Source organism: Lampetra fluviatilis, chromosome 60 (genome assembly GCF_964198595.1).
Source record: "Lampetra fluviatilis chromosome 60, kcLamFluv1.1, whole genome shotgun sequence".
Lineage (NCBI taxonomy): Eukaryota > Metazoa > Chordata > Hyperoartia > Petromyzontiformes > Petromyzontidae > Lampetra > Lampetra fluviatilis.
This window is the reverse complement of record NC_136334.1, coordinates 3,830,415-3,843,884: the sequence shown is the minus strand read 5'-3', so window position 1 is coordinate 3,843,884 and position 13,470 is coordinate 3,830,415. Positions and strand designations below refer to the sequence as shown.

General features: G+C 56.3%; 1 protein-coding gene across 3 annotated transcripts in view; it reads right to left on the bottom strand.

Annotated features, from left to right (window-relative positions):
- Positions 1 to 1,805: 1,805 nt before the first annotated feature.
- LOC144950981 (high affinity cationic amino acid transporter 1-like) overlaps positions 1,806 to 13,470 on the bottom strand; it is a 68,505-nt gene continuing 56,840 nt past the window's right edge. For all 3 annotated transcript variants that reach the window (XM_078881172.1, XM_078881171.1, XM_078881173.1), the window contains 2 exons: positions 12,707 to 12,815; positions 1,806 to 2,681 (listed from right to left, as the gene is read on the bottom strand). In XM_078881172.1, coding sequence (XP_078737298.1) covers positions 2,536 to 2,681; positions 12,707 to 12,815 — 255 coding nt within the window. In that variant the 3' untranslated portion in view covers positions 1,806 to 2,535. The remainder of the gene's footprint in view (positions 2,682 to 12,706; positions 12,816 to 13,470) is intronic.

The following is a 13,470-nucleotide window of genomic DNA, read 5'->3' as shown; positions in this document are numbered from 1 at the left end:
TCATGGATTGTCTGCAGCAGATATAAAGTATGCCCCACTGCCGATTGTCGAGATACAGGAGGGTAGGTTGTGAATTTGGTGCCACGCACTTTTGTGTCGCTTGGAATGCCAGTGTCACCATCTACACCTCGTCTGCGAGCAGGTGCTCGCTAACACTACTTGCCCCAACAGTTTGCCGAGGCTACACGGGGGGTCTCTGCCTTTGGGTGCCTAAAAGCACGTGCGTATTTTGCCTTTCCGCGCGCGCGTGCGTGTACGTTTGTGCACAACGAGACTACATTTTTGGTTCTTTCGGTAAAGTCACGTAGAAGGGAAATTATAAAATAATAAAAATAAAACATAATATAATAAAAAAAAATATTCACCCGAGGACGGCTGCTTGCGTTGTGGCCGAAACGTCGTGAGAATTATTTTATTATGTTTTATTTTTATTATTTTATTATTTCCCGTCTACGCGACTTTACCGAAAGAACCAATAATACGAATCCCTGCAGTCACGAAAGCTTTAAATCGAAAAAGTACAACGCGACTACTTGCGCTCCGAGTGACGAGAGAGAAAAGTGTGGGCGTTTGGGGGGGCATGGAGACGCCACCTCGCTGTGTAGGGGGCAGAGGACAACCCCAGGAATGGTGGGACTCGGGAAGAGGGGGATTAGAATGCCGTGAGTGCACGGAGAAGGAAAAATTCGCGCGGACTTTTTCTCGGCGACGAAAAAGACGACGGGGCAAGCGGACGAACGAAACAAAATACCGGTTGCTGCGTTTTCATTCACCGATGAGCCAAACGGGTCGGCCGGAGCCAACCGCTTATTCGGTTTCTGCTCCGATGCGTCGCACGCCAACCCTGGACTTCATGCAAGGTATTTGTTTTTTTCCCTTCGCCACTGCTTGTCCCCCCCCGCCTCCCGCCACCGCCAGCTCCATGATCCTAGGATGACGAGTACAAAAACTAATAAACTATTTTTTTTATTTTTACCACTGAGCGATGTAGCTCTTTTTTCAGAAGCGGCCTGGCCACAAGCAACTCAACAAAAGTGGCTTATTCACGTGGAAAAGCATATCAGCGAAACACCAAATACTGTAAACGCGTGACGTCGATTCTAAATGTGGGGGGGGGGGGGGGGGGGGAGGAAAAAAAAAAAACAGAGGACCCGGAGAAAAATACGCGCGGCCACGGTGGAGAGAGACACGCAAACTCTAAACATACCGCAGGCGTCAGAGGTGTCGGGCTCGAACCCAGCGCCCTCCTGTATACCATGCGAGGTAGTCAACATCTCCTAGGCACCACGGAAGCTGTGCGCAGAGCGTCAAGGCTGCGTAATGGCTCCCCAGCAGTCCGAGGTCGTTTCTAAGCGAGCGAGCGAACCAGGCTATTCCGGATCGCGACGTAAGCTCGGAATCATCTATAGTGCGGTGCATGGGTGCAGAGATCCCCTTTGTAATCGTCGGGGTCAGGGCAATCCACCCCCCCCCTCGCCGCCCCCCCTCATTGCGGCGGCGAGGAAGCGCAGGCAGGCAGGCTACGCGCGTCAAGTGGGAATGTGAAGTCTTGAGAAGCGAGAGAGAGACGGACGTTGATTCGAGGGTCGGGTCAAACTGGCCCCCCGGAAGGAAATGTTTCTTTGGCGAGAGTGGTGCAGCAATGTTCTTCGTTTGGTTTCCGTTAAATTTTGACTTTGAACTTTCGTGACTGCAGGAATTAATATTATTGGTTCTTTCGGTAAAGTCACGTAGATAGAAAATAAAAAATAAAATTTTAAAATGAATTAAAATAAAAAATAAATTGAAATATTTTACATTTTAATTTATTTTTCATTTTATTAAAATTTTTATATTACATTTATTTTCTATCTACGTGACTTTACCGAAAGAACCATGAAATTTGGTTTCCGTTGTTATTTTTTGGCACGGGAGATTCGACATCGTCGTCAGGTGCCGACAGCTCTCGAAATGTGCACGGAAGTGGTGCGGACATTTTTTATTCGACGACCGTCTTTCAACGTCGCCAAGGACTGGTTAAGTGGAGGCGTCCTAATCCGTGCATTGGGCCATCCGAAGTCCCCCCCCCCAAAAAAAGACAATAATTACGGTAACAGGACAACGGCGTGGTGAAAGGGTCGCAAGCCGTTTCCACACACTTCGCGAGCATCGCCGCGGTACAAAGTGTAGTAAACTTTTGAAAACACGTGCGTCAAACAAACAAAGGACACAGCAAAAGGACGCGACGCTAACGAAAACAATAAAACTTGCGCGCTAGGCCAACGCTCGGCTCGTAAGGCCAGCGACGGCGGAAGTGGCACGAGCGTGTGAAAGGGGCACCGGGCGGAGTGGGAGGGGAAGAGGCGGTACCGACGCACGGCCCCCATCCGCATCTCTCTGGTCATTTCGAACGCACCGACGGGGGCGAGCCATCGGTTGGGGGGAGGGGGGGGGAAGCCAACTCGCTAACCAGCTAACAAACTCGATAACCAGCCAACTCGCGAGCCAGTGAGCGAGCGAACCGCCAGCGGGGGTTGGTGGCGGCGGCGGGGGGGGTCAACCCGAGCTGTCCTCATCGGCCTTGGCCGCGTTGAGCGGCTGCATCGACCGCAACGGCGACTGTCCGCCGTTGCCCGCGGAAGGGGCGTACTTCTTGGCCTCGCTGCTGTGCTTCAGTCCGTAGAAGAAGTAGATCAGAAAACCTGTGGCGGCAAATGACGACGACGACAATGAAAACGACGACAAACGCGCCGTTGTTAATTCACGGACGGCACCCCCCATCGGCAATGTTTCGAAGCGGCTGTGTACAAACCATCCACTCGCCCCCCCCCCCCCCCCCCAATTTTTTTTTTTACGATTCTCGCAAAACAATGATCGTTACGAGAGCCAAATCGAAACGTCATGAGCACGGTTCCGATGAGATGGCATCTGCGTTGAGCCCGCAACGGTGCGAAAACCCCTGCAACCCGAGTTCGATTCCCGGCTCACGGTGACGATTATCTGAACCGGTCCTGGGCCTCCCACCAGGTCGACTCAACCTCAGATGAGCACCTGGTGCGGTGTGTAAAACATCGCCACCGGGGAGACAAAGGCGGTTGGGCGTGGTGCTGGCCACCCACCCCCTCGCGTGCCGTGCTGCACGTCATAGTTGCTGCTCGCTAACTGCACTTGCCCCAACAGTCTGTGAAGGTTACACGAGGGGTGGGATCTTTGTCTTTGGGTCACACGCTGTACAAAATCTTAAATGCACCGAAATGACGCAAAGCCTTGGAAAAGAAAAGAAAAAACAGACCACAAAGAGAAAATGCCCGCAGCGGAATAAGAATATAAACACTTTTAGAAATAAAAAGGTTTTAAAAAAATTATATCAAATATAATCTTGCAGCAGCAACAAAAAAAACGGTACTGCACGCACGTTTGGCACTGCGTGTGCACACGCAAGCGCACACAGTGGAATTACCGCTTGCCAGGCGGATGATGTATGGTAGGCAAGAGGGCCGGCCGGCACGCGAGAGCGAGGAGAGAGCGAGCGAGCGAGAGAGAGAGAGAGCGAGCCAGAGTGCGAGAGAGAGCGAGCGAGAGCGAGCGAGAGAAAGCGAGAGAGCGAGCAAGAGAGCGAGAGAGAGACCGCGAGAGAGAGCGAGCGAGCGCGAGAGAGAACGAGCGAGCGAGAGAGCCATCGAGAGGTCGAGAGAGAGAGAGCGCGAGAGAGCGAGCGAGCAAAGTGCAGAGCACCGTGGCGGGTACAGTGTGTTCCCTGCCGCGCGCTGCATTCTAAGAAGGTCGTTACTCTGAAATATGCTCCGAGGCATTGATGACAGTGCCTGCTGCTGCTGCTGCCTGCTGCTGCTACTGCTCTGGGAAGCGGCACGAATGAGAGAGGTGGCGTGGTGGCGTTGCTGCTGTTGCTGATGTTGCTGCTGCTGCTGTTGCTGCTGTTGCTGCGTCGCCGCGCACAACGCAACCTGCGCCGTGCTGGAGACCGTGCACCCGCCCCACGCTGCACCGCACAAACTGAATCCACTTTTCTGATATGATATCCCTCAACTATTGTCCTGTCAAATATATTGTTTATTATTCACTATTATTACTACTACTGCGACTACGCTCGTTTACCCGGGGAAAGGCGCGGCGAATCCTCGTCCTGCCAAAGCGCAATGACAAATCGAGTCATTCGCAGGTGGGTTTTGTCCGCATCGTGGTAATATTTTGGCTAATACCGATTACAATTCATGGGGGGGTTTGGTGTTGTTGTTGATCTATGAGAGGAAACCCACGCAGAACATGGGGAGGTCATCTAAGCGTCACACACACACACAAAGGTGCCCAAGGGCAGGAATCGAACCCAGGCCCTTTTAAGCTGCACGCGGTACGAGTGTTTACCTCTACGCTACCCTCCTGGCTCCAAGTTTTTTTTAAACTATAATTATTATCAACTCTTGAATATCTCGATTACTTGCTCATGGAGACTCCAAAAATCAACGGGTTTCTGTGAGATGGTCTTCCTGTGAGGTGTGACCGCCGATGGGAAGCAATGGGTTCTGGGGCAGCAAGGTGGATCGCTGCTGCCGCTTCTGTTTCTCCGGGAGATGCTCATGGACCACAGCTCGCCACATTCGCAGATCGGCAGAGTCCTTCAACGGTGAAGTTCAACGTAAGGACTGTATGTATGTTGAACTTCTTTCGCACCAATCTTGATTTGAAGCTTTCGTGACTGCAGGAATCCATACTCTTTGGTTCTTTCGGTAAAGTCATGGAGGTAGAAAAATTATTTCGCACCGTACGTAGTCAACCGTGCTAAATCGGTGTTGCGGGGGAAGGACAGCAAACTAAACACAAAAATCAGTTCTAGAGAAATTAGTTTTCAATCTGGATTTCAAAGTGCATAGCTCCAGTGGCTTCCTAACATCGGAAAGAAGAGCGTTCCAGACGGCCGCAGATCCACCATCTTTGTTCGATGGCCAGCCAAGAGCGTTGTGGTGCATTGTGGTACATGGTGGTGCGTGGTGGTGCGTGGTGGTGCGTGGTGGTGCGTGGTGGTGCGTGGTGGTGCGTTGTGGTGCATGGTGGTGCGTGGTGGTGCGTGGTGGTGCGTGGTGGTGCGTGGTGGTGCGTGGTGGTGCGTGGTGGTGCGTGGTGGTACGTTGTGGTGCGTGGTGGTGCGTGGTGGTGCGTGGTGGTGCGTTGTGGTACATGGTGGTACGTGGTGGTGCGTGGTGGTGCGTGGTGGTGCGTGGTGGTGCGTGGTGGTGCGTTGTGGTGCGTTGTGGTGCATGGTGGTGCGTGGTGGTGCGTGGTGGTGCGTGGTGGTGCGTGGTGGTGCGTGGTGGTGCGTGGTGGTGCGTGGTGGTACGTTGTGGTGCGTGGTGGTGCGTGGTGGTGCGTGGTGGTACGTTGTGGTGCGTGGTGGTGCGTGGTGGTGCGTTGTGGTGCGTGGTGGTGCGTGGTGGTGCGTGGTGGTGCGTGGTGGTGCGTTGTGGTGCGTTGTGGTACGTTGTGGTGCGTGGTGGTGCGTGGTGGTGCGTTGTGGTGCGTTGTGGTGCATGGTGGTGCATGGTGGTGCGTGGTGGTGCGTGGTGGTGCGTGGTGGTGCGTGGTGGTGCGTGGTGGTGCATTGTGGTGCGTTGTGGTGCGTGGTGGTGAGTGGTGGTGCATTGTGGTGCGTGGTGGTGCGTTGTAGTGCGTTGTGGAGTCATTGCCATGAACTGTCGCCACCAATCAGGGTCGGGGTTTCGACACAGATGTAGTAACGCTTATGACTCGTTCACATCGGAGTTGGAGGCACACTTGTTTATTTAACACCACACGTTGTGACATACACACTGAGGGGGTATCGGCCCCCTCACCCGTCTATCTGAGGACACACCTCTAGGCTAACCCTCTAATGGGCTAGGGGAGGCTATCTTGGCCCGACACTGGTCAGTCGGGCCCGGTACCCAGAGTCCAGACCAGCACTGGCTCTGGCTCTGGTACCACGCCACTGGCTCGAGCCTGCGCGGTCCTGATAAGGACGGCGTGCCAGGGGGAGACCAGGGCTCTATCTAGGACGTCTTCCGTCTTCTCTTCTTAGCTAACACAACACTCCCGAGCCCTTCGATACATTCCCCTTTTATACCCAACCCCTCCCTGAGGGGTGGGGCCCCGGGGGATCATAATGACCGAATCGACCCCCCAGGGTGTCTGGCGCGGACGTCGCAGAGGGCACCTGCTCGTGCACACATGTAGCCCCGCCTACTGTGTTTGTTTACCATAGGCTGCCATGCATAACGGGCTCTCTCTCTAACACCCCTACATCACTCCCCCCCGCATAGCATGCAGCCGTCCCGGCTGCCAACATACAAAAATTTGACAATAAAGGTGCCTTCACCCCCTGACCGCGCGTGTGCCTCACTATTTTTGAACAATAACAGGAACCAGAACAAGAACGCAACAGCAAGGTGAGAAACAACCCGTCGCACCCCCCCGAATAAATACGAATTCCGTAAAAAAAACAGCCTATATACAATCAGCAGGGAACCCACCACGCACACACAACACACGGTGAACCCAACATATGTACATCCGAGGAGCGAGGAACACACCACCCACACAACACCCAATAAACACAACAGCTATGTACACATTTTGCCGGCCTCACAACAGTTTGCGCATTTTAGCGCGCGTCCTTGCAGCGGGCCCCTCACACGGGGTAACCCCGCGTGGCGGACCATCAGGTGGCGAATGTCCGTCTTGGGGTGAGCATTCATCCGACTCCGCGTGACCCTTGGCATCCGCAGGCGGGGTGATCGGGCGTGAGCCCGTCACTCCTGATGCTCCTGAAGGTGGCACAGCCGGCAAGGCATTAGGTGAGAGCGACGGAGACGGACCCAGCGAGTCGGCCGACCCCCCACACGTTTGGCCACGCGCGTGTGAAGTGGGATTGTGTACCGCCGCGAAGGGTTTTAACCTAGAGGGGTGCACGAACCATCTCCGCTTCCCCCACTTTATGCGCACGCACTGCGGACGTAACACCTCCACCACTTCCACAGGGCCCCGCCACGGCCGCACCAGTTTAGAGGAGGTCGCCAGTGGCACCTGGGGGCAGTGCAACCATGCCTTGTCCCCCGGCTTCCACTGCAGTATGTGCGCTCGACTCAATCTGAGGCGCTCATTCGCCTTCTGACGGAGGTCAGAGTTTTGCATTGCAGCATCCCGTGCCTCGGTCAATTTGTCCAGATTAAATTTAACATGGTCAGCCAGATTAGTTTTTCCCTGCGGCACGGGGATCCGCAACTGGGCACGAACAGGCGGGTCTGGTTCTCGGCCGTACATGAGGTAAAAGGGAGAAAACCCCGTAGCTGCATGGGGTGCCATCCGGTACGCCGCCAAGACCCCCTGAATTTGTAGGTCCCAATCCGTTTGCGAGTCCGAAACTTGTTGTGATAACATGGACGAGATGGTGCGATGCAAACGTTCGACCATCCCGTCAGTTTGTGGGTGATATGGGGAGGTCCGAATTTTCTTTGTGCCCAGGAGATCGCAGACTTGTCGGAGTAGTTTACCGGAAAAATTCCTGCCCTGGTCGGTCAGCAACCTCTCCGGAGCACCCTTGTCCAGGACATAACCCTGAACAAAGGCCTCCACGATGGCTGCTGCCGACTGGTTGGCCAGAGGCCAGGCCATAGGCCAGCGTGTAAAATACTCGACACCAGTCAACAAATATCTATTCCCCCTGGGGGTGGCGGGGAATGGTCCCAAAATGTCCAGAGCGACCAGCTCGTTTATCCTGGACACCTTGATCGATTGCAAAGGCGGGTTAGACTCCCGTGCCGGCGGTTTGCGTTGTGCACATTGAGGGCATGATCCCAACAAATCCCCAACATCCCTCGTCATGCCAGGCCAATAAAAATCAAGTTGCAACAAGGCGAGAGTCTTTTGGGTCCCCAGGTGTAGGAGGCGCTCATGAGCGGCCCATACCACCCTACCCCGCAACCCAGTAGGGACCACCAGCCGATGTCGACGTGACTTCCCGTCCCAATGCATCAGCAGACCTTGGCACATTTCCCATGCGTCGGAACCACCTCTTTTCCCCCCCCCCCCGCACCGCCAACGCGACGTCGCCACCCGAGGAGGGAGACATCCTCCATCTGGAGGCGCCCCCATTCAATGACGGGCAACCCCAACAGGGAATCTTTGCCCTGTTGTTCGATCGAATTAGGAACCACTGCATCGTCGTCGTTGGCGGCCGCCAAGACAGGTACCGATGTGTCCCCTGGAGGCCTGCAACGTCCAGACCCCAGGAGGCATGCACACTCGGAGGCGGTTGGCAAGCGTGACAGAGCGTCCGCGTTGGTGTGGCGAACGCCCTTACGGTATGTGGTTTGGAAATCGTAATCCTGGAGGACCTCCAACCATCGGGACAATTGTCCCGATGGCTGTTGAACCCTCAGGGCGTACTGCAGTGCCGCATGATCTGTGCGGACGGTGAAATGCCGACCGTACAGATATGGGCGATACTGTTGGACGAAATGGACAATTGCCAACAGTTCCCTACGGGTGACACAATATCGTTGCTCCGCTGGAGACAACACCCGACTGCCGTACGCAACCACACGTTCCACGCCGTCAACCACCTGGGAGAGCACGCCCCCAATACCCGTGTTGCTCGCATCGGTGTCGAGCAAGAACGGTTTTGAAAAATCAGGGTAAATCAGGGGGGGAGCGTTTACCAAAGCATCCCGAAGGGAGCAAAAAGCAGCTTCCTCCTCCTGACCCCAGCAGAACCGAACCCCTTTAGATGTTAAAGCATGTAGGGGTTTGGCGATAGTCGCAAAATTAGCGACGAAGCGTCTATAATACGACGCAAACCCAATGAAACTCCTAACCTCTCCCACTGAGGTGGGAGTCGGCCAGGAGCTAACACACTGCGTTTTGGCGGGATCGGTAGAAATACCTGAGCGCCCCACGATGTGCCCCAAATAACGCACCGACTCGCGTAACAAATGGCATTTTTGGGGCTTAAATTTCAAATTAGCAGCCCGCATCTTTAGGAAAACTGCCCGCAACCTCTGGAGATGTTCCTCAAAAGTTTTGCCAAAGACAATGACGTCATCCAAATAAATCAGGCACGACTCCCATTGCAATCCAGCCAAAACCAATTCCATCAACCGCTGGAAAGTTGCCGGCGCTGAGTGTAAGCCCATCGGCAACCGGTTGAATTGAAACAGGCCGTGCGGAGTACGGAAAGCAGTTTTAGGCTTTGAATCATCGTCCAGAGGAAGCTGCCAGAATCCCGAAAGTAAGTCCAATGTGGAGAAGAATCGCGCTCCCGCCAAGGCGTCAAGCGATTCGTCCATCCGTGGGAGCGGGTATGCGTCGGCAACCGTAATTTTATTAAGGCGCCGAAAGTCAACGCAAAACCGCAACGAACCGTCCTGCTTCTTAACCAGGACGATCGGCGCTCCCCAAGGGCTGTTGGAGGGAGAAATGATGTCGGCGGCTAGCATGTCATCAACAGCCGATTTGACATGGTCCTTTTCGGCGGGACTCAACCGAAAAGGATTCTGGCGTATTGGCGCGCTGTCACCCGTATCAATATGGTGACGCAGCAGATGAGTGCAGCCCAAATCGTATTTATCCCGACTGAAAACGTCGGAAAATTCCCTCAGTAGTGTCTTAAGACGTTGGCGCTCTAAATTTGACAGGTCCGTCGATCCCGCACAAAGCGCCTCGAGCCACCCTTCATCGCTGTCCGAATGTGGTCGCGGTGCAGGGACAGCGCCGACATGACTCGCGACGGGTTCCTCACAGGGCACCGGCGTTGCGTGAGCAAGCACGGTCCCCTGTGGGACCACCACCGTCTGCGAGCCCACATTGAGGACCGCGATGAAGGGTTCTCCTTCCCCTCTCACTATGGTCTGGGCCGGGAGTAAATTAGGTCCACTGACCCCGGCCCTAGACGGTCCCAGCAGAACCCCTTGAGCCCCAATGCCCTTAGCGAAGGGCCGCCGAAGTTTCAAAGGAATTAACATTTGCGCCCCCGGAGGAACGCGCACCGTTCTATCTACGAACGCCGGCACCGTCGCGAACGCCGTCCGGCTCGTAGCGGGGGATGGCAGAAACGCCATGCGTCGGCTCGATGGGAGCTCAATGCATCCCTGGTCGATTAATATCCTAATCGGCATTTTGGCCAGGAAATCCGTCCCCAGCAGGCACGGAACCGCCAGCGAGGAGGAAACAAAAATCGGCCCAGATAATTTAATATCCCCGACACAAATTTGGGCTCGAATCTGTCCGATGATGCCAAGTGAACCCCCGTTAGCAGCAAAGAATGGCACATTAACAGGCATCAAAGGACGGCTCTGGACAGGGAGAATGTTATAAATCAACTCCGAAATAATGGTCGCCGATGCTCCTGTATCGACCAGGATGCGCACCTCCACCCCATCGATGTGACCCACAACGGCCGACGACCCCGACGACGCGGCTACAACCCGATGGGCCAACACGGACCACTGGCTGGGTTCAATGTGAGTACCCAGAGCGGTGCGTGTTGGTGCCATGGTACGCGATATTGGCCCCCCCTTCGCTGCGGTGTTTGAGTGTGCGACGGGCGTGTGCGTGGGCCAAACGTGAGGGGTGCCGCGACTCGCCGGATTATGATGGTGGAGCTTGTGACGAGGGCCAGCGTCCCGTTGAGGCGTCGTCCCGCGCTGCCGAGGAGAGCGGCACCCCGAGGCGACGTGGCCCCGGATGCCGCAGTTGTAGCAGCGTGGAAGCGCTGGTGGCGACGATGGACGTTGTAGATGGCTCGAACCGGCCCGGTCCTCCCGCGCTCCCGCTCCGTGCTGCCGTCGATGGTTGACGGCGCAAACCTCTTCCGCCGGGAGGGTGGCCGCAGCGACGGCGCGCCCGCTCGCCGCCTTGCTGGCCTTCCGTCGTTGAGAGGACAGGTTTGCGTGGAGGAGACGGGCCGCTTGGAGGGAGCACATTTCTGCATCGTCCTGTGCGACAATGACGATGTCTAAGTCGTCCGCCAGCAAAAGTATTTTCTCTGTCACCATGGCGTCGATCCCTTCGTCGTCCATTCGTGGAAAGGCTTCCTTCGCCAGCGCCAGGAGGCTTGTACGGTACGCCAGGGGCGACTCCTTCGCCCCCCGCTGGCGATCGTAAAAGAGTTGACGACAGTCCGATGGTGGCCCATACACAGCGGACAGCACTTGCATCGCCTTCCGCAGCGTGGAACGCCTCTCCTTCGCTGCCGATGTTAGTGTGGCGAGGGCGTCGCTGTCGAGGAGTGCTGGCAGTGCTCGGAGAGCCTCGGCGTCTGTCCACTGTGCCATCTCCTGGTGAGCGAGGAAGCGCCGCTGGAAGCCGCCCCAGTCGCCCTCCTCGCCCACAAATTCTTTGAGCGGCGGCAGTCGCTGATGTAAGGCAGCGGCTGCAGAGGACGATCGCGCTCCCTCGTCTCCCTCACTCGACTCAGCGTCGGCCCGAAGCAGCGATGGCATCGCCGGTCGCACCCGTGGTGACGCGGCAGGTACTGTACTCCCGCCGTTGGACGCGATGCTTAGAGCGGCCACGCCCTCAACAGCAGCTGCGGCGATGGCGGGAGATTCAAAATGTTGCTCCGTTGAAATGGCGGGAAGGCGCTGTGGTCGTTGGCTGCTGTCGCCTCGTGGCGGTCCCGCAGCCCCCAGCCGCGTGATGTTATCGAGCATGGCGGCTGCGGCGTACAGCAGCTCGGCCAGCTTCGCGTGCGCCTGTCTCAGCCCCTCCGTCGACGGCTCCCCTTCCTCCAGCTGCTGTGGCGTGGATGCACCCAGCCCCGGCTGCTCGATGGCATCTTCAGCCGTCTCGGGCTCTCCAACTGCAGCGGTGTCCTCCGCCCCTGGTACTCCGACTCGAGTCGTCCGGCGTGTATCCATGTTCGTACTTTGTTTCACTTCTGACGCCAGCTGTAGTAACGCTTATGACTCGTTCACATCGGAGTTGGAGGCACACTTGTTTATTTAACACCACACGTTGTGACATACACACTGAGGGGGTATCGGCCCCCTCACCCGTCTATCTGAGGACACACCTCTAGGCTAACCCTCTAATGGGCTAGGGGAGGCTATCTTGGCCCGACACTGGTCAGTCGGGCCCGGTACCCAGAGTCCAGACCAGCACTGGCTCTGGCTCTGGTACCACGCCACTGGCTCGAGCCTGCGCGGTCCTGATAAGGACGGCGTGCCAGGGGGAGACCAGGGCTCTATCTAGGACGTCTTCCGTCTTCTCTTCTTAGCTAACACAACACTCCCGAGCCCTTCGATACATTCCCCTTTTATACCCAACCCCTCCCTGAGGGGTGGGGCCCCGGGGGATCATAATGACCGAATCGACCCCCCAGGGTGTCTGGCGCGGACGTCGCAGAGGGCACCTGCTCGTGCACACATGTAGCCCCGCCTACTGTGTTTGTTTACCATAGGCTGCCATGCATAACGGGCTCTCTCTCTAACACCCCTACACAGACACCAACTCGTTGTTAGACATTACGTTGAAAGTAGTGGCCCCCAAGTGCCTGCAGGCGTCGCATGAACCCGCTACCTACGACGCGCATGCCCGGCGGAGGAATCCCCGGTTCCCACGCGCGCTGCCGATCGATGCAACCCGACGCTTCGTCACACCGCCGGCGGCCTCGCCTAGTGGCCGGGTAGGCAGACAGCGGAGGGGAGCGGAGGGGAGGGGAGCGGAGGGATTGCCATACCGATGGTCATCCAGGCTGCAAACCGAATCCAGGTCATGAGGTCCAGCAGCACCATGAGGTAGGTGTTCACGAAGATGCTGACAACTGGCAGCACGGGCAGCAAGGGCACCTGCGAGGCGGAGAGAAAGGCACACCTCGTCACGCTGTAGGCACGCACGCACGCGCGTGGCCGCACGACCTGCACTGCCGTGCCGCTTGCACGATCGCACCTCGTACGGCAGTCTTCTTCACTCAGTTTAACAAAGGTGGGGCGGGGGGGGGGTAACTGTGGCCGATAAGAGAGGGAGACAAAGGCGGCCGGGCGTAGTGCTGGCCACCCACCCACCCCCCTCCCCCTCTCGTGTCCGCCGTGCCGGCCTTCATAGGTGCTACTCACTAACAGCACTTGCCCCAGCAGTCTGTTAAAGGCTATACGGGGGATCTTTTCGATTTAAAGCTTTCGTGACTGCAGGGATTCATCTTCTTGGTTCTTTCGGTAAAGTCATGGTGGTGGCAGCATGAGAAGCTGAACCAACACCTCAGACTCGGTGATCTGCACTCAATTTTCAGAGGTGGAGGGTTGTGTGCCACTTTCGCCGATAAAGGCATCAGTCGGCGTTGAGTTACCGCCACGCCATTTGAACCCACTGGGGGGATTTTGGACAGCAGCACGATGACGATGATGATGATGGGTGGGCGGTGGTTTCACCGTTTGTGTTTTGTCGGAGAGGGAGGGGGGAGGGAAGAGCAGAGGTCGCAATCGGGTACCCGATACCCGTACCCTA